Source organism: Rhipicephalus sanguineus, chromosome 11 (genome assembly GCF_013339695.2).
Source record: "Rhipicephalus sanguineus isolate Rsan-2018 chromosome 11, BIME_Rsan_1.4, whole genome shotgun sequence".
NCBI classification, from domain to species: Eukaryota; Metazoa; Arthropoda; class Arachnida; order Ixodida; family Ixodidae; genus Rhipicephalus; species Rhipicephalus sanguineus.
Window position 1 is genome coordinate 109,450,111 of NC_051186.1, and position 18,704 is coordinate 109,468,814.

Consider the following 18,704-nt stretch of genomic DNA (forward strand, 5'->3'; position numbering starts at 1 on the left):
GCTGCATATGGCTGCACCTCCTTCACTTTCCTATAAACTCCTTGCTATACTGTTCAGCACACGGCTATGTCGTGGCCATCATCACTTCCATGTGCTAACGACTGCTATACTGTACCACATATGGCTGTGCTATGTTTAACGCTTCCCCACCTTGATTCCGTCATCCTGCATAAGTTCACTTTGGCTACGTGCGGTTGCTTTACATTAGGTAATGTTCTTGCAAAAGTAATTTTGGTGCAAAAAGACAGTAAAAAAAACCTGGACCCGAATAAATCGTTCACTTTGTTTAACGTGTCTTAAGCACCGAACAAAGGGTTCGCGCGCCTTTCAGAAATCTATTATCAAACATCGCCTTAATATTTTCTTAAGGCATTTTCTGTTAATCGTACTTTTATGAAGACTAATTCATGTATGCCTGACGTTCTTTGTTTGACATGAACGTGCGCTGACAAGTACGACGGTTATTGGCTCCTGATGTGTGGGGAAATATTCGTCGCTAAACTCTATTCTGAGTACAACATTCAAGTGTGCAGTGTGCGTTCTGTGGTCGGAAATGTTTTTAAGGGCTCGGTAGGATTAGGAATGTTAGAGATGATTGATTGTTGCTGGTCAAAACGTTTCAGCTAGACGACCCTTTTGCGTGTGCCTGGGCGGGAATTCAGTTATTTGCGAGCATTTTATTCCCGACTTCCATGCCCCCTACGAATATTTTAAGTGGATGGCGACAAGGGCAACCTACTGCGCGAAATTTCAAAACTTCTTCGTGAGTCATGGGTGCTGCGTTAGACGAAATCATGCGGATTATCTAAAAATATTATGGCAGGTTCGCACTCGTTGTGTCGTGCCTGAAGGAACATCAGAGCTGAAGGGCCTTCCTTGTTTCACTTTATTTTAAAGGCGATAGTCTTTTTTGGGATACTTGAACGCAGAAATTGTGGTCTGTCTGCCTGTCTGTCACACGATTCAGCCAGACGGGCAAAGTTTAAGCACTTGCTGAGCGCCCAGCCACCTTGAACTGGTAGGGGCGTTCATACTTGTGAACGTTGTCGATGAAAAAGCCAATATTAGGCATGTCTGAGGCGCAACATCAATACATAAGTATTATGTGGTGTGTTCCTTTACTAGAAAGTACGTAAAACGTAGTTCTAAGGAACCTAGTGTTTCTTAGCTTGCACTGTAAATGCTTGTGTTTCTTAGGCTACGCTGAAAATGGCACCTTCTCATCCAGATGCGGCGTTTCAACTTATAGCAGGAGGACTCATGTAGTACGGCCGGCATAAGACTATCGTATTTTAAACACGATAGTCGTTCTTGGGGAACTTAAACGCAGAAATTTTGGTCTGTCTGTCTTTCTGTCCGTCTTTACGTTTGTCGGCACGTCCCTCGATTCAGCCACTCGGCCAAAGTTGAACCCCTTGCACAAGGGCCAGCCATCGTGAACGGCTCACTAGGTTCATACTTGTCTACATGGTTGATCAAAAAGTAAACATTACGCATATCTGAGGCGCAACATCACTAGATAAGTATTAGGTGGTGTGTTCCTTTAATAGAAAATACATAGATACGTAATTCTAGAGGCCCTAGTTTCTTAAGCTGCGCTGAAAATGCGACTGCGCCGAAACTTGGCTTCCACCGTGCCCTCTGCGCGAGCTCATTTTTGTGTTTCGGTTTCAGTTCAGTATTGCACTGTACGAGTGCCATGGGGCGCCGCTCTGGCATTCCTGCTTTACCCAGGCGACATGAATATAAACGTGTGTGTGGAGAGTACTCGTTGAGTGCGGATGTTTCTTCTGCTCCAGCGCTTCGCGCCAAACCGCGTGTTCGGGCTGGCTGGCGTCCCCGCCGGTCGCGTTCGTCATCGCCGGTCTTGCCTGCTGCTGCGCCGGGACTACCAGCCCGCAACACAGCATTCACGTTTCCCGACGTATTGCCAGATGGCGTTCATATCTCACGCAGCGCCTCTTCTATCGTCTTTACACGACATTTGCAGCGAAGCACGCAGATACGCGGCCAATTTTTTATTTGTCTTTATTGGTGTTTCTTCTGTCTCTTTTACGTATCTGCTTCCTTGTATTCAGTTTCACACTATCTATTTCTGTCTTTTTTTTCTTTCTCTCTCTCTCCCGCTCTATTAATCGCGACCTCTTTCTTTTTTTTAATTTCTCGCTCTCTGTTTTTTCTCTCACCTTCTCTCTCTCTATCTCATTCTCTCTATGTGTATGCTTTTTACGCCTTTTCTTAAATTTAAGTCTTTACTCCCACTATTTCTCTGCATTTTGTCATCATATTCCTTTCTTCTTGTCTCTTCCTCGATTTATTTCTTTCTATTTTCTATATATTTCTGTATCACTGCTTTTCACGTGTTCGTTTTCGTTTGACATTCGCACCTGCTGTACTGGGTCTTGTGGTTTGCCCTATATCATTGTCGCATACCAACCCCAGGCGTTGTTCACGGTGGAGCACAACATGCCGTTAAATATCTTCTAAGAATGAAGAGAGCTCGTGCCTGTTCATGACGAGAACGCCTGTCGGTTCATGATGATGATAGTTTTGGAAGGATGGCGTAGAATTTATCGATAGCTTAGACAGCCTGGCTTTTAACACATTCTTGAAATAGCGCTCTTCGAAAAGAGAGCTCCTCTTAATAGCGATAGAACGTCAAAAAACCTATCCGAGTGGCTCAAACACCTAATATATTGGAATACATTAAAACCGCAAGTTGGCCACGATCACTTAAACGGAAAGTGTGCGAATGTTGTGTTTTGATAGTTCTGACGTACTCGCCAGAAACCTGGATAATAGCAGAGAACCACTTAAAGGAGCTAATGGCGAATTCCATTGAGAGAACAGGAGTAGGGGCGTCGTGCAGTGAGGAGTGGGGGGCAGAGCACTGAGAGCAGTGTCACTCGATCTGCCACTGGAATGCGGCAAGCTTCCGGAGAGCAGGTGGGAGAGAGTAAAAAACGAGTGAGGAGAAAAGTTATGCATCCCAGCATCCTCTGCTGCGAAGCTCGTGTGATCTGAGCCAGGCGGTCGGGGAAAGCACATGTGGCGGTGATCGGTAGGAAGCACTCGCTTGCTCGCCATCCTGCAATGTTGCCGCTTCCTACTATTACATGACGGAATCGCAAGCTCAGCGCATCCTGCTTTCTTTGATGCAACGCCAGCCACTGTCTACTACAGAAGCTAAAGTGAATTTGATTGCTTTTTTGCTTGTTTGAGCGCGCGTCGCACATGCATTCTTGCGCGCGTAGCCACGCGATTAGCGATTGTGTGCAGAGACCCTAGCCTACTAGTCTTACCATAAAATACCGAGCTTGCTTGTCCCGGACTGAAATTCAAGATAGTCAAGGATTTCGGCAAGACGGCGACGCTTTGCTGCCTCCATCCCCCGTGCATCTGACGACAGGCAAGGTGGACGAACACTACCAGAATCTACCGCAACGACGTGAAAATTGTCGGAGCCAGAGCACCACACACGCTTCGCACCGCAATTGCCGCCGTACAGAAGGAAACGAAATACAAACAAGTGAGGAAGATTGTTGGGAGGGTATGACCAGATATGACGTTAACAAGTCACGTGACTTCCTGCGTTCTCCGCTCACTCCGCTTTTCAACGGGGAGCAGACTGAACTGCTCTTCGCTGCTCTCGGCGCAGCAAAAGCGCTCTCGCTCTACCATTGGATGACGGTGCTCCTACTCCTGTTCGACCACTGAAACACGCCGGCTCTGAAGAGAGCACTTTCAGCGTGCTTTTGAGTGCTCCTGCTCTCCCAATGGAATTCGCCATAAGTACAACCCAGTACTCACTGGAACAAAAACTAATAGGTTTTACTAGTGAGGCAGCAGCGTCAATCAGCCAAGAAACTGTGGTAGGTGATGAGGTAGTAGGTAGGAAAAAAATTAGACCACGTCCCAAAAAAGCGAACCATGAAGGGGTGCGAAGCAGCATTGTGGGCGCACATTAAGTTTCCGTTACGTTCCATCGGCGTTTCCGTTATTGTGTGAGGTTTGTGTTTAGTGTTTGTGTTATCATTACGTTGTGCTTGTGCCTTGCTTTCCGTTAGGCCCGAGTGAACGAGTGCCGCCGACGTTGACGTTACAACTCATCTGAACAGCGAAGCAAGAATGAAGGAATCTGACCGAGCCCACGCGCTTATATAGACAAGAAATGGTGGAGGCACAGGAGAGTGTGGGTTACAGGCTATAAGTGGCTGTGGCGCGGCTGCATCACATGGGTGGAGAGGCTGCGCCGCGGCTGCGGCGAGGAAAAGGAGAGGAGAGAAAGCGACTGAACACCTGCGCAAAGGTGGAGAATGGAAGAGAGAGTTGGCGCAAGCGCAGTGCAGCGCGGACGCCACCACTGCCGCCGGACACTGCCCCGAGCAAAAGCTGCTTCGCATCTAAAAGGAAAAATGTAGTCAAGCCGAGCGCCTCGTGAGAAGGGCAGGTAACACATTGTCTATAAGAACGTCGTAATGGATACGAATAAATGGGCAGCGCAACATTGAACGACAAACGGTTAGGTAGGATCTCCGCAACAAAGAAATTTGGAAGCGTGCAATGTAATGAACTCGCGGAGGAGCAGCTTGGATGGAGACCATTGGGTGAGGCCACCCGCCTACAGTGGCCATAATACACGCTGCAAAGCATGGTGATGCGGATATCAACTATGGTACACCACAAGACGCTATTTAATTTCTCTACACACTGCCCAGCGTCAATATAAACTGTCGTGTTTAGCATAGGCTACAACGCGCGATGTTCACAATTTACCTTCGGAGACAGAGGTTGTGCCAAGCTTACATGTAACACTATTGGTTCTGTAGGCACATTTCGCGTAAAATGAACGCATAATATGTATATTGCCGATGTAAGAATTTGGCGCCCGAGAAGTCAAAATGTCGAAAACGACCGCCTGACCGTTCGAAAAATAACCTCCCACCGCGCAACTCATCCACGTATGTGGCGCTAGGATAAGGCGTTTAAGGCAAAAATATATAAAGGAATAAGAAAAATGACGTACGATTGTGAGATTCTTGTCAAACGAAATAGTAATGCTAACGCGGCCATTTTTTGACGGGCACGGTAAGAAAAATGACAGTATAACCGAATGTTTTTATTGGATCCTCTTTGCGGATATAATGGCGAATAATAGAGATACTTCTTTGAAAGAGGTGATGATAACAATTTACGCTTCAACTTACCCAGAACTACAAGCCAGATCTGACGTTGCTCCAGCTGATTATGAAAGTGACGAGGGCGATAACGATGGTGGCCACGACGGCTCTGAGGTGGCTAAACCAAAAATGCCACGCGGTAATGGAGGAGGTGGAGACTTCGAAGAGATCCCGGAAGTCGAACGGCGAGGTGAGCATTTATAGAATACGAATTGCCCTTCGTAGATCCTCCTGGGCAAACAAAACAGTTTCGTTGAAGTTCTGTGCGGAAGCTACTATTGGGTCTCATGATTACGAGCACACCCTTGCGTAGAACAACGTAATAAATATTACATACGCTGAATACAGAGTATCAGTTGGTGAGGTACATACCGCAAATTGCATTAATACAGACATCTTCTTTCTGTATTGTCACTTAATATGTTTTTTTACGGAACGCTGTGGGTGAAAATTGCGAATTATACAATGAAATATTTCTTACGCTCCTACAGTATAGATAAAATGTAGCCGTTGACGTCAGCATATCGGAGTGAGCTAATTGACTAAGTGTAATTACAAAAATTGCATGCGGTAGCACACAACGTGAAAGCTTTAGGAAGTGCGGTGAGGTGATTCGCTTCCATTTCAGCGGCGCTCGTGTTGGCGGACAAGCGTGCAGTGGCGTTCAAAACGTGCAGCGCTCTCAGCATCCATGGCGGAATAGGACACCTCCGTCTGTGATGCAGCAGTGATCTCTCCTATTTTTCTTTTCCCACTTCTCATCTGCATATGGCTGCACCTCCTTCACTTTCCTATAAACTCCTTGCTATACTGTTCAGCACACGGCTATGTCGTGGCCATCATCACTTCCATGTGCTAACGACTGCTATACTGTACCACATATGGCTGTGCTATGTTTAACGCTTCCCCACCTTGATTCCGTCATCCTGCATAAGTTCACTGTGGCTACGTGCGGTTGCTTTACATTAGGTAATGTTCTTGCAAAAGTAATTTTGGTCCAAAAAGACAGTAAAAAAAAGCCTGGACCCGAATAAATCGTTCACTTTGTTTAACGTGTCTTAAGCACCCAACAAAGGGTTCGCGCGCCTTTCAGAAATCTATTATCAAACATCGCCCTAATATTTTCTTAAGGCATTTTCTGTTAATCGTACTTTTATGAAGACAAATTCATGTATTCCTGACGTTCTTTGTTTGACATGAACGTGCGCTGACAAGTACGACGGTTATTGGCTCCTAATGGGTGGGGAAATATTCGTCGCTAAACTCTATTCTGAGTACAACATTCAAGTGTGCAGTGTGCGTTCTGTGATCGGAAATGTTTTTAAGGGCTTGGTAGGATTAGGAATGTTAGAGATGATTGATTGTTGCTGGTCAAAACGTTTCGGCTAGACGACCCTTTTTCGTGTGCCTGGGCGGGAATTCAGTTATTTGCGAGCATTTTATTCCCGACTTCCATACCCCCTACGAATATTTTAAGTGGATGGCGACAAGGGCAACCTACTGCGCGAAATTTCAAAACTTCTTCGTGAGTCATGGGTGCTGCGTTAGACGAAATCATGCGGATTATCTAAAAATATTATGGCAGGTTCGCACTCGTTGTGTCGTGCCTGAAGGAACATCAGAGCTGAAGGGCCTTCCTTGTTTCACTTTATTTTAAAGGCCGTAGTCTTTTTTGGGATACTTGAACGCAGAAATTGTGGTCTGTCTGCCTGTCTTCACACGATTCAGCCAGCCGGGCAAAGTTTAAGCACTTGCTGAGCGCCCAGCCACCTTGAACTGGTAGGGGCGTTCATACTTGTGAACGTTGTCGATGAAAAAGCCAATATTAGGCATATCTGAGGCGCAACATCAATACATAAGTATTATGTGGTGTGTTCCTTTACTAGAAAGTACGTAAAACGTAGTTCTAAGGAACCTAGTGTTTCTTAGCTTGCACTGTAAATGCTTGTGTTTCTTAGGCTACGCTGAAAATGGCACGTTCTCAGCCAGATGCGGCGTTTCAACATATAGCAGGAGGACTCATGTAGTACGGCCGGCATAAGACTATCGTATTTTAAACACGATAGTCGTTCTTGGGGAACTTAAACGCAGAAATTTTGGTCTGTCTGTCTTTCTGTCCGTCTTTCCGTTTGTCGGCACGTCCCTCGATTCAGCCACTCGGCCAAAGTTGAACCCCTTGCACAAGGGCCAGCCATCGTGAACGGCTCACTAGGTTCATACTTGTCTACATGGTTGATCAAAAAGTAAACATTACGCATATCTGAGGCGCAACATCAGTAGATAAGTATTAGGTGGTGTGTTCCTTTAATAGAAAATACATAGATACGTAATTCTAGAGGCCCTAGTTTCTTAAGCTGCGCTGAAAATGCGACTGCGCCGAAACTTGGCTTCCACCGTGCCCTCTGCGCGAGCTCATTTTTGTGTTTCGGTTTCAGTTCAGTATTGCACTGTACGAGTGCCATGGGGCGCCGCTCTGGCATTCCTGCTTTACCCATGCGACATGAATATAAACGTGTGTGTGGAGAGTACTCGTTGAGTGCGAATGTTTCTTCTGCTCCAGCGCTTCGCGCCAAACCGCGTGTTCGGGCTGGCTGGCGTCCCCGCCGGTCGCGTTCGTCATCGCCGGTCTTGCCTGCTACTGCGCCGGGACTACCAGCCCGCAACACAGCATTCATGTTTCCCGACGTATTGCCAGATGGTGTTCATATCTCACGCAGCGCCTCTTCTATCGTCTTTACACGACATTTGCAGCGAAGCACGCAGATACGCGGCCAATTTTTTATTTGTCTTTATTGGTGTTTCTTCTGTCTCTTTTACGTATCTGCTTCCTTGTATTCAGTTTCACACTATCTATTTCTGTCTTTTTTTTCTTTCTCTCTCTCTCCCGCTCTATTAATCGCGACCTTTTACTTCTTGTTAATTTCTCGCTCTCTGTTTTTTCTCTCACCTTATCTCTGTCTATCTCCTTCTCTCTATGTGTATGCTTTTTACGCCTTTTTTAATTTTAGGTCTTTACTCCCTCTATTTCTCAGCATTTTTTCATCAAATTGCTTTCTACTTATCTCTTCCTCACTTTATTTCTTTCTATTTTATATCTATTTCTCTGTCCCTTTTTTTCACGTGTTCGTTTTTGTTTGACATTCGCACCTGCTGTACAGGGTTTTGTGGCTTGCCCAATATCTTTGGCGCATACCAACCCCAGGCGTTGTTCACGGTGGAACACAACATGCCGTTAGCTTAAATATCTTCTCAGAATGAAGAGAGCTCCTGCATGTTCATGACGAGAGCGCCTAGCGGTTCGTGATGATACATAAAAATACATAAAGCGTAATTCTAAAGAACCTAGTGTTTCTTAGCCTCTGCTGATTATGCTAGTGTTTTTTAGGCTACGTTGAAAATGCGATGTTCTGAGCCTGATGCGGCGTTTCAAGATATAGCAGGAGGACTCATATAGTACGGCCGGCATAAGACTATCGTATTTTTGTCTTTGTGTTTCTTCTTTCTTTTTTACGTATCTGCTTCCTTGTATTCAGTTTCACACTATCTATTTCTGTCTGTCTTTTTTTTTTCTTTCTCTCTCGCTCCCGCTCTATTATTCGCGACCTCTTTCTTTTTGTTAATTTCTCGCTCTCTGTTTTTTTCTCTCACCTTCTCTCTCTCTATCTCATTCTCTCTATGTGTATGCTTTTTACGCCTTTTCTTAATTTTAAGTCTTTACTCCCACTATTTCTCTGCAATTTGTCATCATATTCCTTTCTTCTTGTCTCTTCCTCGCTTTATTTCTTTCTATTTTCTATATATTTCTCTATCACTGCTTTTCACGTGTTTGTTTTCGTTTGACATTCGCACCTGCTATACTGGGTCTTGTGGTTTGCCCTATATCATTGTCGCATACCAACCCCAGGCGTTGTTCACGGTGGAGCACAACATGCCGTTAAATATCTTCTAAGAATGAAGAGAGCTCGTGCCTGTTCATGACGAGAACGCCTGTCGGTTCATGATGATGATAGTTTTGGAAGGATGGCGTAGAAATTATCGATAGCTTAGACAGCCTGGCTGTTAACACATTCTTGAAATAGCGCTCTTCGAAAAGAGAGCTCCTCTTAATAGCGATAGAACGTCAAAAAACCTATCCGAGTGGCTCAAACACCTAATATATTCGAATACATTAAAACCGCAAGTTGGCCACGATCACTTAAACGGAAAGTGTGCGAATGTTGTGTTTTGATAGTTCTGACGTACTCGCCAGAAACCTGGATAATAGCAGAGAACCACTTAAAGGAGCTAATGGCGAATTCCATTGAGAGAACAGGAGTAGGGGCGTCGTGCAGTGAGGAGTGGGGGCAGAGCACTGAGAGCAGTGTCACTCGATCTGCCACTGGAATGCGGCAAGCTTCCGGATAGCAGGTGGGAGAGAGTAAAAAACGAGTGAGGAGAAAAGTTATGCATCCCAGCATCCTCTGCTGCGAAGCTCGTGTGATCTGAGCCGGGCGGTCGGGGAAAGCACATGTGGCGGTGATCTGTAGGAAGCACTCGCTTGCTCGCCATCCTGCAATGTTGCCGCTTCCTACTATTACATGATGGAATCGCAAGCTCAGCGCATCCTGCTTTCTTTGATGCAACGCCAGCCACTGTCTACTACAGAAGCTAAAGTGAATTTGATTGCTTTTTTGCTTGTTTGAGCGCGCACGTCGCACATGCATTCTTGTTCGCGTAGCCACGAGATTAGCGATTGTGTGCAGAGACCCTAGCCTACTAGTCTTGCCAGAAAATGCCGAGCTTGCTTGTCCCGGACTGAAATTCAAGATAGTCAAGGATTTCGGCAAGACGGCGACGCTTTGCTGCCTCCATCCCCCGTGCATCTGACGACAGGCAAGGTGGACGAACACTACCAGAATCTACCGCAACGACGTCAAAATTGTCGGAGCCAGAGCACCACACACGCTTCGCTGCCGCAATTGCCGCCGTACACAAGGAAGCGAAATACAAACAAGTGAGGAAGATTGTTGGGAGGGTATGACCAGATATGACGTTAACAAGTCACGTGACTTCCTGCGTTCTCCGCTCACTCCGCTTTTCAACGGGGAGCAGACTGAACTGCTCTTCGCTGCTCTCGGCGCAGCAAAAGCGCTCTCGCTCTACCATTGGATGACGGTGCTCCTACTCCTGTTCGACCACTGAAACACGCCGGCTCTCAAGAGAGCACTTTCAGCGTGCTTTTGAGTGCTCCTGCTCTCCCAATGGAATTCGCCATAAGTACCACCCAGTACTCACTGGAACAAAAACTAATAGGTTTTACTAGTGAGGCAGCAGCGTCAATCAGCTAAGAAACTGTGGTAGGTGATGAGGTAGTAGGTAGGAAAAAAATTAGACCACGTCCCAAAAAAGCGAACCATGAAGGGGTGCGAAGCAGCATTGTGGGCGCACATTAAGTTTCCGTTACGTTCCATCGGCGTTTCTGTTATTGTGTGAGGTTTGTGTTTAGTGTTTGTGCTATCATTACGTTGTGCTTGTGCCTTGCTTTCCGTTAGGGCCGAGTGAACGAGTGGCGCCGACGTTGACGTTACAACTCATCTGAACAGCGAAGCAAGAATGAAGGAATCCGACCGAGCCAAGCGCTTATATAGATAAGAAATGGTGGAGGCAGAGGAGAGTGCGGGTTACAGGCTGTAAGTGGCTGTGGCGTGGCTGCATCACGTGAATGGAGAGGCTGCGCCGCGGCTGCAGCGAGGAAAAGGAGAGGAGAGTAAGCGACTGAACACCTGCGCAAAGGTGGAGAATGGGAGAGAGAGTTGGCGCAAGCGCAGTGCAGCGCGGACGCCACCACTGCCGCCGGAAACTGCCCCGATCTAAAGCTGCTTCGCATGTAAAAGGAAGAATATAGTCAAGCCGAGCGCCTCGTGAAAAGGGCAGGGAACACATTGTCTATAAGAACGTCGTAATGGATACGAATAAATGGGCAGCGCAACATTGAACGACAAACGGTTAGGTAGGATCTCCGAAACAAAGAAATTGGGAAGCCTGCAATGTAATCAACTCGCGGAGGAGCAGATTGGATGGAGACCATTGGGTGAGGCCATCCGCCTGCAGTGGCCATAATGCACGCCGGAAAGCATGGTGATGAGGATATCAACTATGGTACACCACAAGACGCTATTTAATTTCTCTACACACTGCCCAGCGTCAATATAAACTGTCGTGTTTAGCATAGGCTACAACGCGCGATGTTCACAATTTACCTTCGGAGACAGAGGTTGTGCCAAGCTTACATGTAACACTATTGGTTCTGTAGGCACATTTCGCGTAAAATGAACGCATAATATGTATATTGCCGATGTAAGAATTTGGCGCCCGAGAAGTCAATATGTCGAAAACGACCGCCTAAACGTTCGAAAAATAACCTCCCGCCGCGCAACTCATCCACGTATGTGGCGCTAGGATAAGGCGTTTAAGGCAAAAATATATAAAGGAATGAGAAAAATGACGTACGATTGTGAGATTCTTATCAAACGAAATAGTAATGCTAACGCGGCCATTTTTGACGGGCACGGTGAGAAAAATGACAGTATAACCGAACGTTTTATTGGATCCTCTTTCCGGATATAATGGCGAATAATAGAGATACTTCTGTGAAAGAGGTGATGATAACAATTTACGCTTTAACTTACCCAGAACTACAAGCCAGATCTGACGTTGCTCCAGCTGATTATGAAAGCGACGAGGGCGATAACGATGGTGGCCACAACGGCTCTGAGGTTGCTAAACCAAAAATGCCACGCGGTAATGGAGGAGGTGGAGACTTCGAAGAGATCCCGCAAGTCGAACGGCGAGGTGAGCATTTATAGAATACGATGGCACATCGGAAACCAAAATAGCGAATTGTTCGCAGCAATTCATAAATCCTGAATTGCCCTTCGTAGATCCTCCTGGGCAAACAAAACAGTTTCGTTGAAGTTCTGTGCGGAAGCTACTATTGGGTCTCATGATTACGAGCACACCCTTGCGTAGAACAACGTAATAAATATTACATACGCTGAATACAGAGTATCAGTTGGTGAGGTACATACCGCAAATTCCATGGATACAGACATCTTCTTTCTGTATTGCCACTTAGTATGTTTTTTTACGGAACGCTGTGGGTGAAAATTGCGAATTATACAATGAAATATTTCTTACGCTGCTACAGTACAGATAAAATGCAGCCATTGACGTCAGCATATCGGAGTGAGCTAATTGACTAAGTGTAAATACAAAAAACATGGCTGATCCCTCCGTCATAGGAATCGGTATAACACGAAAGTGAAACGTCCCTTCATAGAAGTAGTGCTTATTGTGTAGTGTAGTGATATATGAGAGCTTGTACAATGTATATTCGTGTTGGGCAGCTAGAGCCCCGTTTGACTTCATGCACCTACGTTGACGGCATGTCTCTATCGCGACGACTGACGCCCATGATCATGATTAAACCGTTGTGGTAGCTGACTTTGTGAACATATATTTGGACACAGCGAATCGTGAACCCCGCGTAAGAATGATATCAACAAGCTCACAATCAACACTGGTACCCGGCATGCACTTCTTCAAAGCGTCGTCAATTAAGGAGAGAAACGACACAGTGTGCGCTTTCTAGCAATGGGTGACCGACGCCTGCGCTCATGTATACACTACCACACACTGCGCTTCAGCAACACGGGAGGTAGAGTTCGTAACCTGTCTCGCAGGCGCTGGTCTCGCTCCACCAAGGCACCACATTCGGCCGTCGAAATCGCGTCTTTCTGCACCGCGTATTGCAGCAGTTTTGTTAGTCGGTGCTCTCCCAATCTAAGCAGTCGGCGGTGGAGAAATCTCGTTAGGGCATGTGGAAGCTGCACTATTACGACGAGCCGACACACGCTAACACGAAGCGAAAGCCAAAGAACGCAACACGTAACGACGTAACTGCGTCAAGGGTGCCTCGGCGACGCCAGCGCGGCCAGTGTACCTCGCTGGTATCCATACGTTTTAACCATGACCTCCGATGTCGCGCGCAATCTTGCAGTAAGCGCTAGTAAGTGCCGATCGTGAAGCATTACTTCTTTTCACCTCTCATAGACGGCGACAGCGCCCCGCTCCGCCCCGCCTACCTATATCGCCGACAGTGACCACCGTACGAAAGAGAGAATGTGTGAAGGATATAAGGCGCGTTCGCGCCGTATGTCGCAACTGCCGAGTTAGCTTAGTCGGTAGGGCGTCGGGCGCTTGCCGTCGCGGCCCACAAGGAATGTTGGAAGGAGAGGAAAGAGTGGGTTACAGGCTCTCAATGGCTGCGGCGCGGCTGCTTCACGTGGGAGGAGAGGCTGCGCCGCGGCTGCAGTGCGGGAAAGGAAAGGAGAAGAGGTGACTGAACTTCTGCGGAAGTGTGCAGAATGGGAGATAAAGTAGGCGCATGCACAATGGAGCGCAGACGCCACCACTGCCGCCGGACACAGTCCCGAGCAAAAGCTGTTTCGCATCTAAAAAAAAAAACATAGTCAAGCCGAGCACCTCGTGAGAAAGGCAGGTAACACATTGTCTATAAGAACGTCGTGATGGATACAAATAAATGGGCAGCGCAGCATTGAACGACAAACGGTTACGTAGGATCTTCGAAACTAAGAAAATTGGAAGCGTGCAATGTAATGATCTCGCGGAGGAGCAGCTTGGAAAGGAGATCATCGGGAGAGGTCATCCGCCTGCCATTACCAAGGCTAACAAGCATGATGATGAGCACGTCAACCATGGTACGCCACAAGACGCTATTTAACTTCTGCACACACTGCCCAACGTCAATATAAACTGTCGTGTTTAGGATAGGCTACAACGTGCGATGTTCACAATTTACCTTCGAAGAGAGAGGTTGTGCCAAGCTTACACGTAACACTATGGGTTCTGTAGGCACATTTCGCGTAAAATGAACGCATAATACAGTGAAACCTCGGTGATCGAATCTCACGGGACCACCAAAAATATTCGTACCATCCGAAATTCGTATCACCAGAAAGCATGGGAAATTAGCCTGCGACAAAAGAAAGCTGGCGTACATTTTCATTTATTGTTTTTCAAGGCCAAAGCAACGTTAGGAAGAACCCTGAATGATTGTCAGTGAAGTTCCTAGATGTCGGTAATCATACCAGCACTTTCAAATATGCCGCCCGTACGCGGGTATTTAATTAATAAACCAGGTGCGTTGTGACCCGCGACAGCAGGAGCCCCTATCAAATTTTAGTAGGCTTTTTGCATGAGACCGGAGTACTGCAGCGAAAGTAACAAAAGAAGCGCTTTGACGCGATGAATCAAGGCCCCAAAATTACAGAACCACGGTCCTGTGTTATGATTTTTTTATCGCGGAGGTGTTGGGGATATTTTGCGGAGATTTACGGCCGTGCCCACACAAGTGCGACCTCAGTGGTCGCGCATGTTGACGTTGTGAGGCCTGACTCTTTCGACAAGACCGTCCTCGCCTTCTTTCGGTCCTCGTCCACCTTTCATGGGATCTCTGATGCACGAGGCAGGCACGCGTAAACACAGTACAATGACCGCAGCCCGCGTCTACGAATTAGAAAAAAAAAAAACATGGTGCGAATGTCCTCTGTAATCTAAATGCGGAGGCACACGGAGGCACATATACTCGCGGACAACTTTTCTTGGCAATGAAGCGAAGGCTACAGAGCCACAATGCACGTATCCTACCGCTAATGAATGTAGTCCCACAATTGCGTCCGTATTTTGTGCGTGAGATATATAAAATACTCCTTCATTTTCTACATGTAGCTTTTTGAGAAGGAACGCAGCGCACACAAGCCAGATCTTTGCATTTCTTTACTTTATACGTTGTCACTTTGCGTTTTTGCGAGCGTGAAAAAGTCACGCCCTTTACCAGTACTTTAGACGCTAAGCAGCGTTTGCGTCGAAATGCAACGCTAGCCATTACTTTCCACGGCGTTACGAGACGCGCGCCAAACCGGACTACTTCGCGTAGCAGTACGTGTGCAGACGCTCCGCCCCCGTAGCTTTCCCTTCATTGCCAAGAAAAGTTGTCCGCGAGTATAAGAGCCTCAATGATTCGCGCACACAATCTCGGAGGCCGTGACGCGTCTCTGAAGGTTTATTCTGACCGTAAGAAAAGTGTTTTTCTTACAACGTGATTCTAATGATTTGGCGGTGCGGCGCGCATGCCCACGTTTGCGTTCCCGCGCTCACACGTGCTTGGCGCGCCTTCCGCGACAGCGCGGACAGCACCTCTTCGTACCTGGACGGTAGCGTACGTTCGTATCAAACGTCGCTGGGTGAAAATCGGTTCGCAACACCTGTACTCCATTACATTGCAGGTTAATGGGCCTTGGCCGGGAGCAACGAAAAATTCGTATCATCCCGAAATTCCTATGAGCTGTGATCGTATCACCGAGGCTTCACTGTATATTGCCACTGTAAGAATATGGCGCCCGAGAAGTCATTATCTCGAAAATGACCGCCTAAACGTTCGAAAAATAAACTCCCACACTGCAACTCATCCACATATGTGAAGCTAGAATATGGCGTTTACGGCAAAAATATATATTGCAATAAGAACAATGACGTAGGATTGTGAGACTCTTTTCAAATGAAATAGTATTGCGAACGCGGCCATTTTTCGACAGGTACGGTACGAAAAATAGTATAATCGAACGTTTTTTATTGGATCCTCTTTCCGGATATAATGGTGAATAATAGAGATACTTCTGTGAAAGAGGCCATGATAACAATTTACGCTTGCATTTTTGCTTAGCATTAGGTGCACGTTAAAGAACCCCAGGTGGTCGAAATTTCCGGAGCCCTCCACTACGGCGTCTCTCATAATCATATCTTGGTTTTGGGACGTTAAACCCCAGATATTATTATTATTATTACGCTTGAATTTACCCAGGACTACAAGGCAGATCTGACGCTGCCCTAACTGATTATGAAAGCGAGGAGGGCAATAAAAATGGTGCCCACGACGACTGTGAGGTTGCTAAACCAAAAATGCCACGTGGTAATTGTGGAGGTGGAGGCTTTGAAAATATCCCGGAATTCGAATGGCGAGCTGTGTATTTACAGAATACGATGGAACATTTAGAAACCAAATAGCTAATTGTTCGCAGGATTTTATAAATCCGGAATAACACGTTGTAATACCTGCTCGGGCAAACAATACAGGTTCGCTGAGGTTTTTTGCTGAATTAACTTCGAGGACTCGTAATTAGAAGTACACCTTTGTGCGGAACGCCGTAATAACCTACCCTGAATATAGCCCCCATCTTTCTGTATTACAATGGAATATGTTTTCGTACGGAATGCTATAACTGAAGTAATTATTGGGGCAATAGCAAATTTTTACACTGCAGCTTAGTGGAAACGCGGCTACTGACCTCAACATATCGCATTATTATAATAAACAAGTGCAAATATAAATTGAATTGATAAAATAACTTCCTGTGCACAAGTAACCGGTCAATATATGGCGAAATAACAGGTGAAGAATTTTCACCATGGGGCAACATTGAATTTGTAGTTTTTGGGATCTGTTTACCGTTTCCAAACATTCTGATAGACACAAGAAGGCCTATATAAGGAGCAAACTCGCTCGACTCTATTTACCCTCTCTTATGTATTATGCGCAACAGGGTTGTCGTTTGGAAAATATCAAAGCGAGACGCAATTCAAAGTAATAGTACAAAATGTAGCCTCGTCTTTTAGCTTGAGCACCAAATTTGTAGGCAGATACAACAAAAGCGATGGTGTGGATAGGGTTTATATTATCGAAGACTAAAAATGATTAGAGAGCACAATATGATTTCTTCTCGCGTGATTTTTATGGGACAGCTGATTTAAAGTTGAGATTAAATTGTTGTAAATACAGTGTCGCTGCACTCGGTGTGTTTCTAGGTCTGTCCGAAGAATATGGCTTTTGCGCTTTTTCACGTTTAAGCTTCGATTTCAGTGGCAAAATTACTCAGATTTCATTACCCTGCGGCCACGTGATGACAACATAGGAACCCTTCCGCTACCGGCCAAACAGGGCCATGCGAAGCTTTGCGTATGCGTTTCACTTTCTTTCGCCCTATTAAATGGAAATCGTACCCTAAGTGACGGCACTGTGGAGCGGTTCTTTCCCTGATTTTAGTGGGGTATGAATTTAATCTCACGCCCAGGTCAGCCAGTGAGTTGTGCTTGCTCTTTCTTGGGTTTGGTTGGTGTTAAGCGTGGACAATCCGGGGCTTGGTTAAGCGTTGGTCACATTTGGGTTGGGCCACTTCGCGCACACCCCTGTTCGCTTTAAAGGTGATGTTTCTTATCTCGGCCTCACGGACAGCAGGGTAAGCCCGACTATGCCGTTTTGCTTCCTCTTCAGTTATGCGCAGCTTATGATTTTCCCGCCACGCGCGAGCGCCTGCGCGAGGCTGTTCTTGTACCTTTGTATTTTTTTAACACTAGCACCAACTTTGACACTACCAGCTTCAAAGATCAGTCGATACAAGCTTCCCTGGAAGAAATTTTAAACGCCGATGGGTTCTTCACACGAAGGGCTCAAATTCTCCTACCTAACTTGACCGTCTCTCTTCATTATTAACTAATTAACTTAACGACCTCAGTTTCCGCTGGAATTGATGTAACTAGGCACCTTAAGGTGTCTGCCGCAAGAGAAAAAGTAAAATTTCAGGTATCGAACAAATATTCTCTTTTCTTTGTTGTCGAGGACCTTTGACGCATTTCTTGAAACACCCTGTGCGTGTACATTATAATCAAAGGAACCATATAATAATGCAATCATGACAATTGAGTATAAACTTGATTTGTTGAAATGATAGTATTTACTGTTTGTTAGTTTCGCTAAGTTGTGAGCGTGAGCTGTAAATATAAAGCGGGGGTTAAATAGCCACAATGATTGACTTTAACCTTCGAGTTGCCTTAATTGAATAAGGAACTGCTTGAAATTCAGTTAATTGCAGCAATGCACTCGGTATTCTGCTTTTGAATTTCATGAGTGAAAATGTAAATTTTTTGTTCTCGCAGATTTACATCACCGATGAATACAATGGAGCCTTAGAAGTTGGATGACTCGGCAAAAATAGAAATAAAGAAACAATTTGCCAAGATATTCGGTGGAGTGCTTTCAAAATAAATTCAAGTATTGGTGTGCATGCCAAATGTAGTGTGCTTATCTGCATCGTCAACATACGTGTATTTATCAGTTCTTCATCTATACTATAAACAAGAAAAACGGCTGCAGAGTTTTGCGGCTATTCAGCTTCGCCACAGAGTAACGGAAATTATGGTGTCCTGTTGTGTTTACGCTCTAGCCTGATATATTCCCGTCAGCTCGCACCGACAGGGTGTTGTTTTTACAGGCGAAACACTAAAAACTCACAATGTGCGTCCTTCCATCGAAGCGCATGCGCAAGAGCGAGCATTGGGCGAATATGGCTCAAAAATAGACCGCACTCGGCGCGGCGCCGCTCTAAAGCTGCTCGAAATCAAGCGCACCGA

General features: G+C 46.0%; 1 protein-coding gene across 5 annotated transcripts in view; it reads left to right on the plus strand.

The window, feature by feature from the left end:
• LOC119373336 (zinc finger protein AEBP2) overlaps window positions 1-18,365 on the plus strand; it is a 64,482-nt gene extending 46,117 nt beyond the window's left edge. For 3 of the 5 annotated variants that reach the window (XM_049420472.1, XM_049420473.1, XM_037643363.2), the window contains 3 exons: window positions 5,212-5,370; window positions 11,853-12,011; window positions 18,231-18,365. In XM_049420472.1, coding sequence (XP_049276429.1) covers window positions 5,212-5,370; window positions 11,853-12,011; window positions 18,231-18,247 — 335 coding nt within the window. In that variant the 3' untranslated portion in view covers window positions 18,248-18,365. The remainder of the gene's footprint in view (window positions 1-5,211; window positions 5,371-11,852; window positions 12,012-18,230) is intronic. The other 2 variants (XM_049420474.1, XM_037643364.2) reach the window with 2 other exon arrangements.
• Window positions 18,366-18,704: the final 339 nt, after the last annotated feature.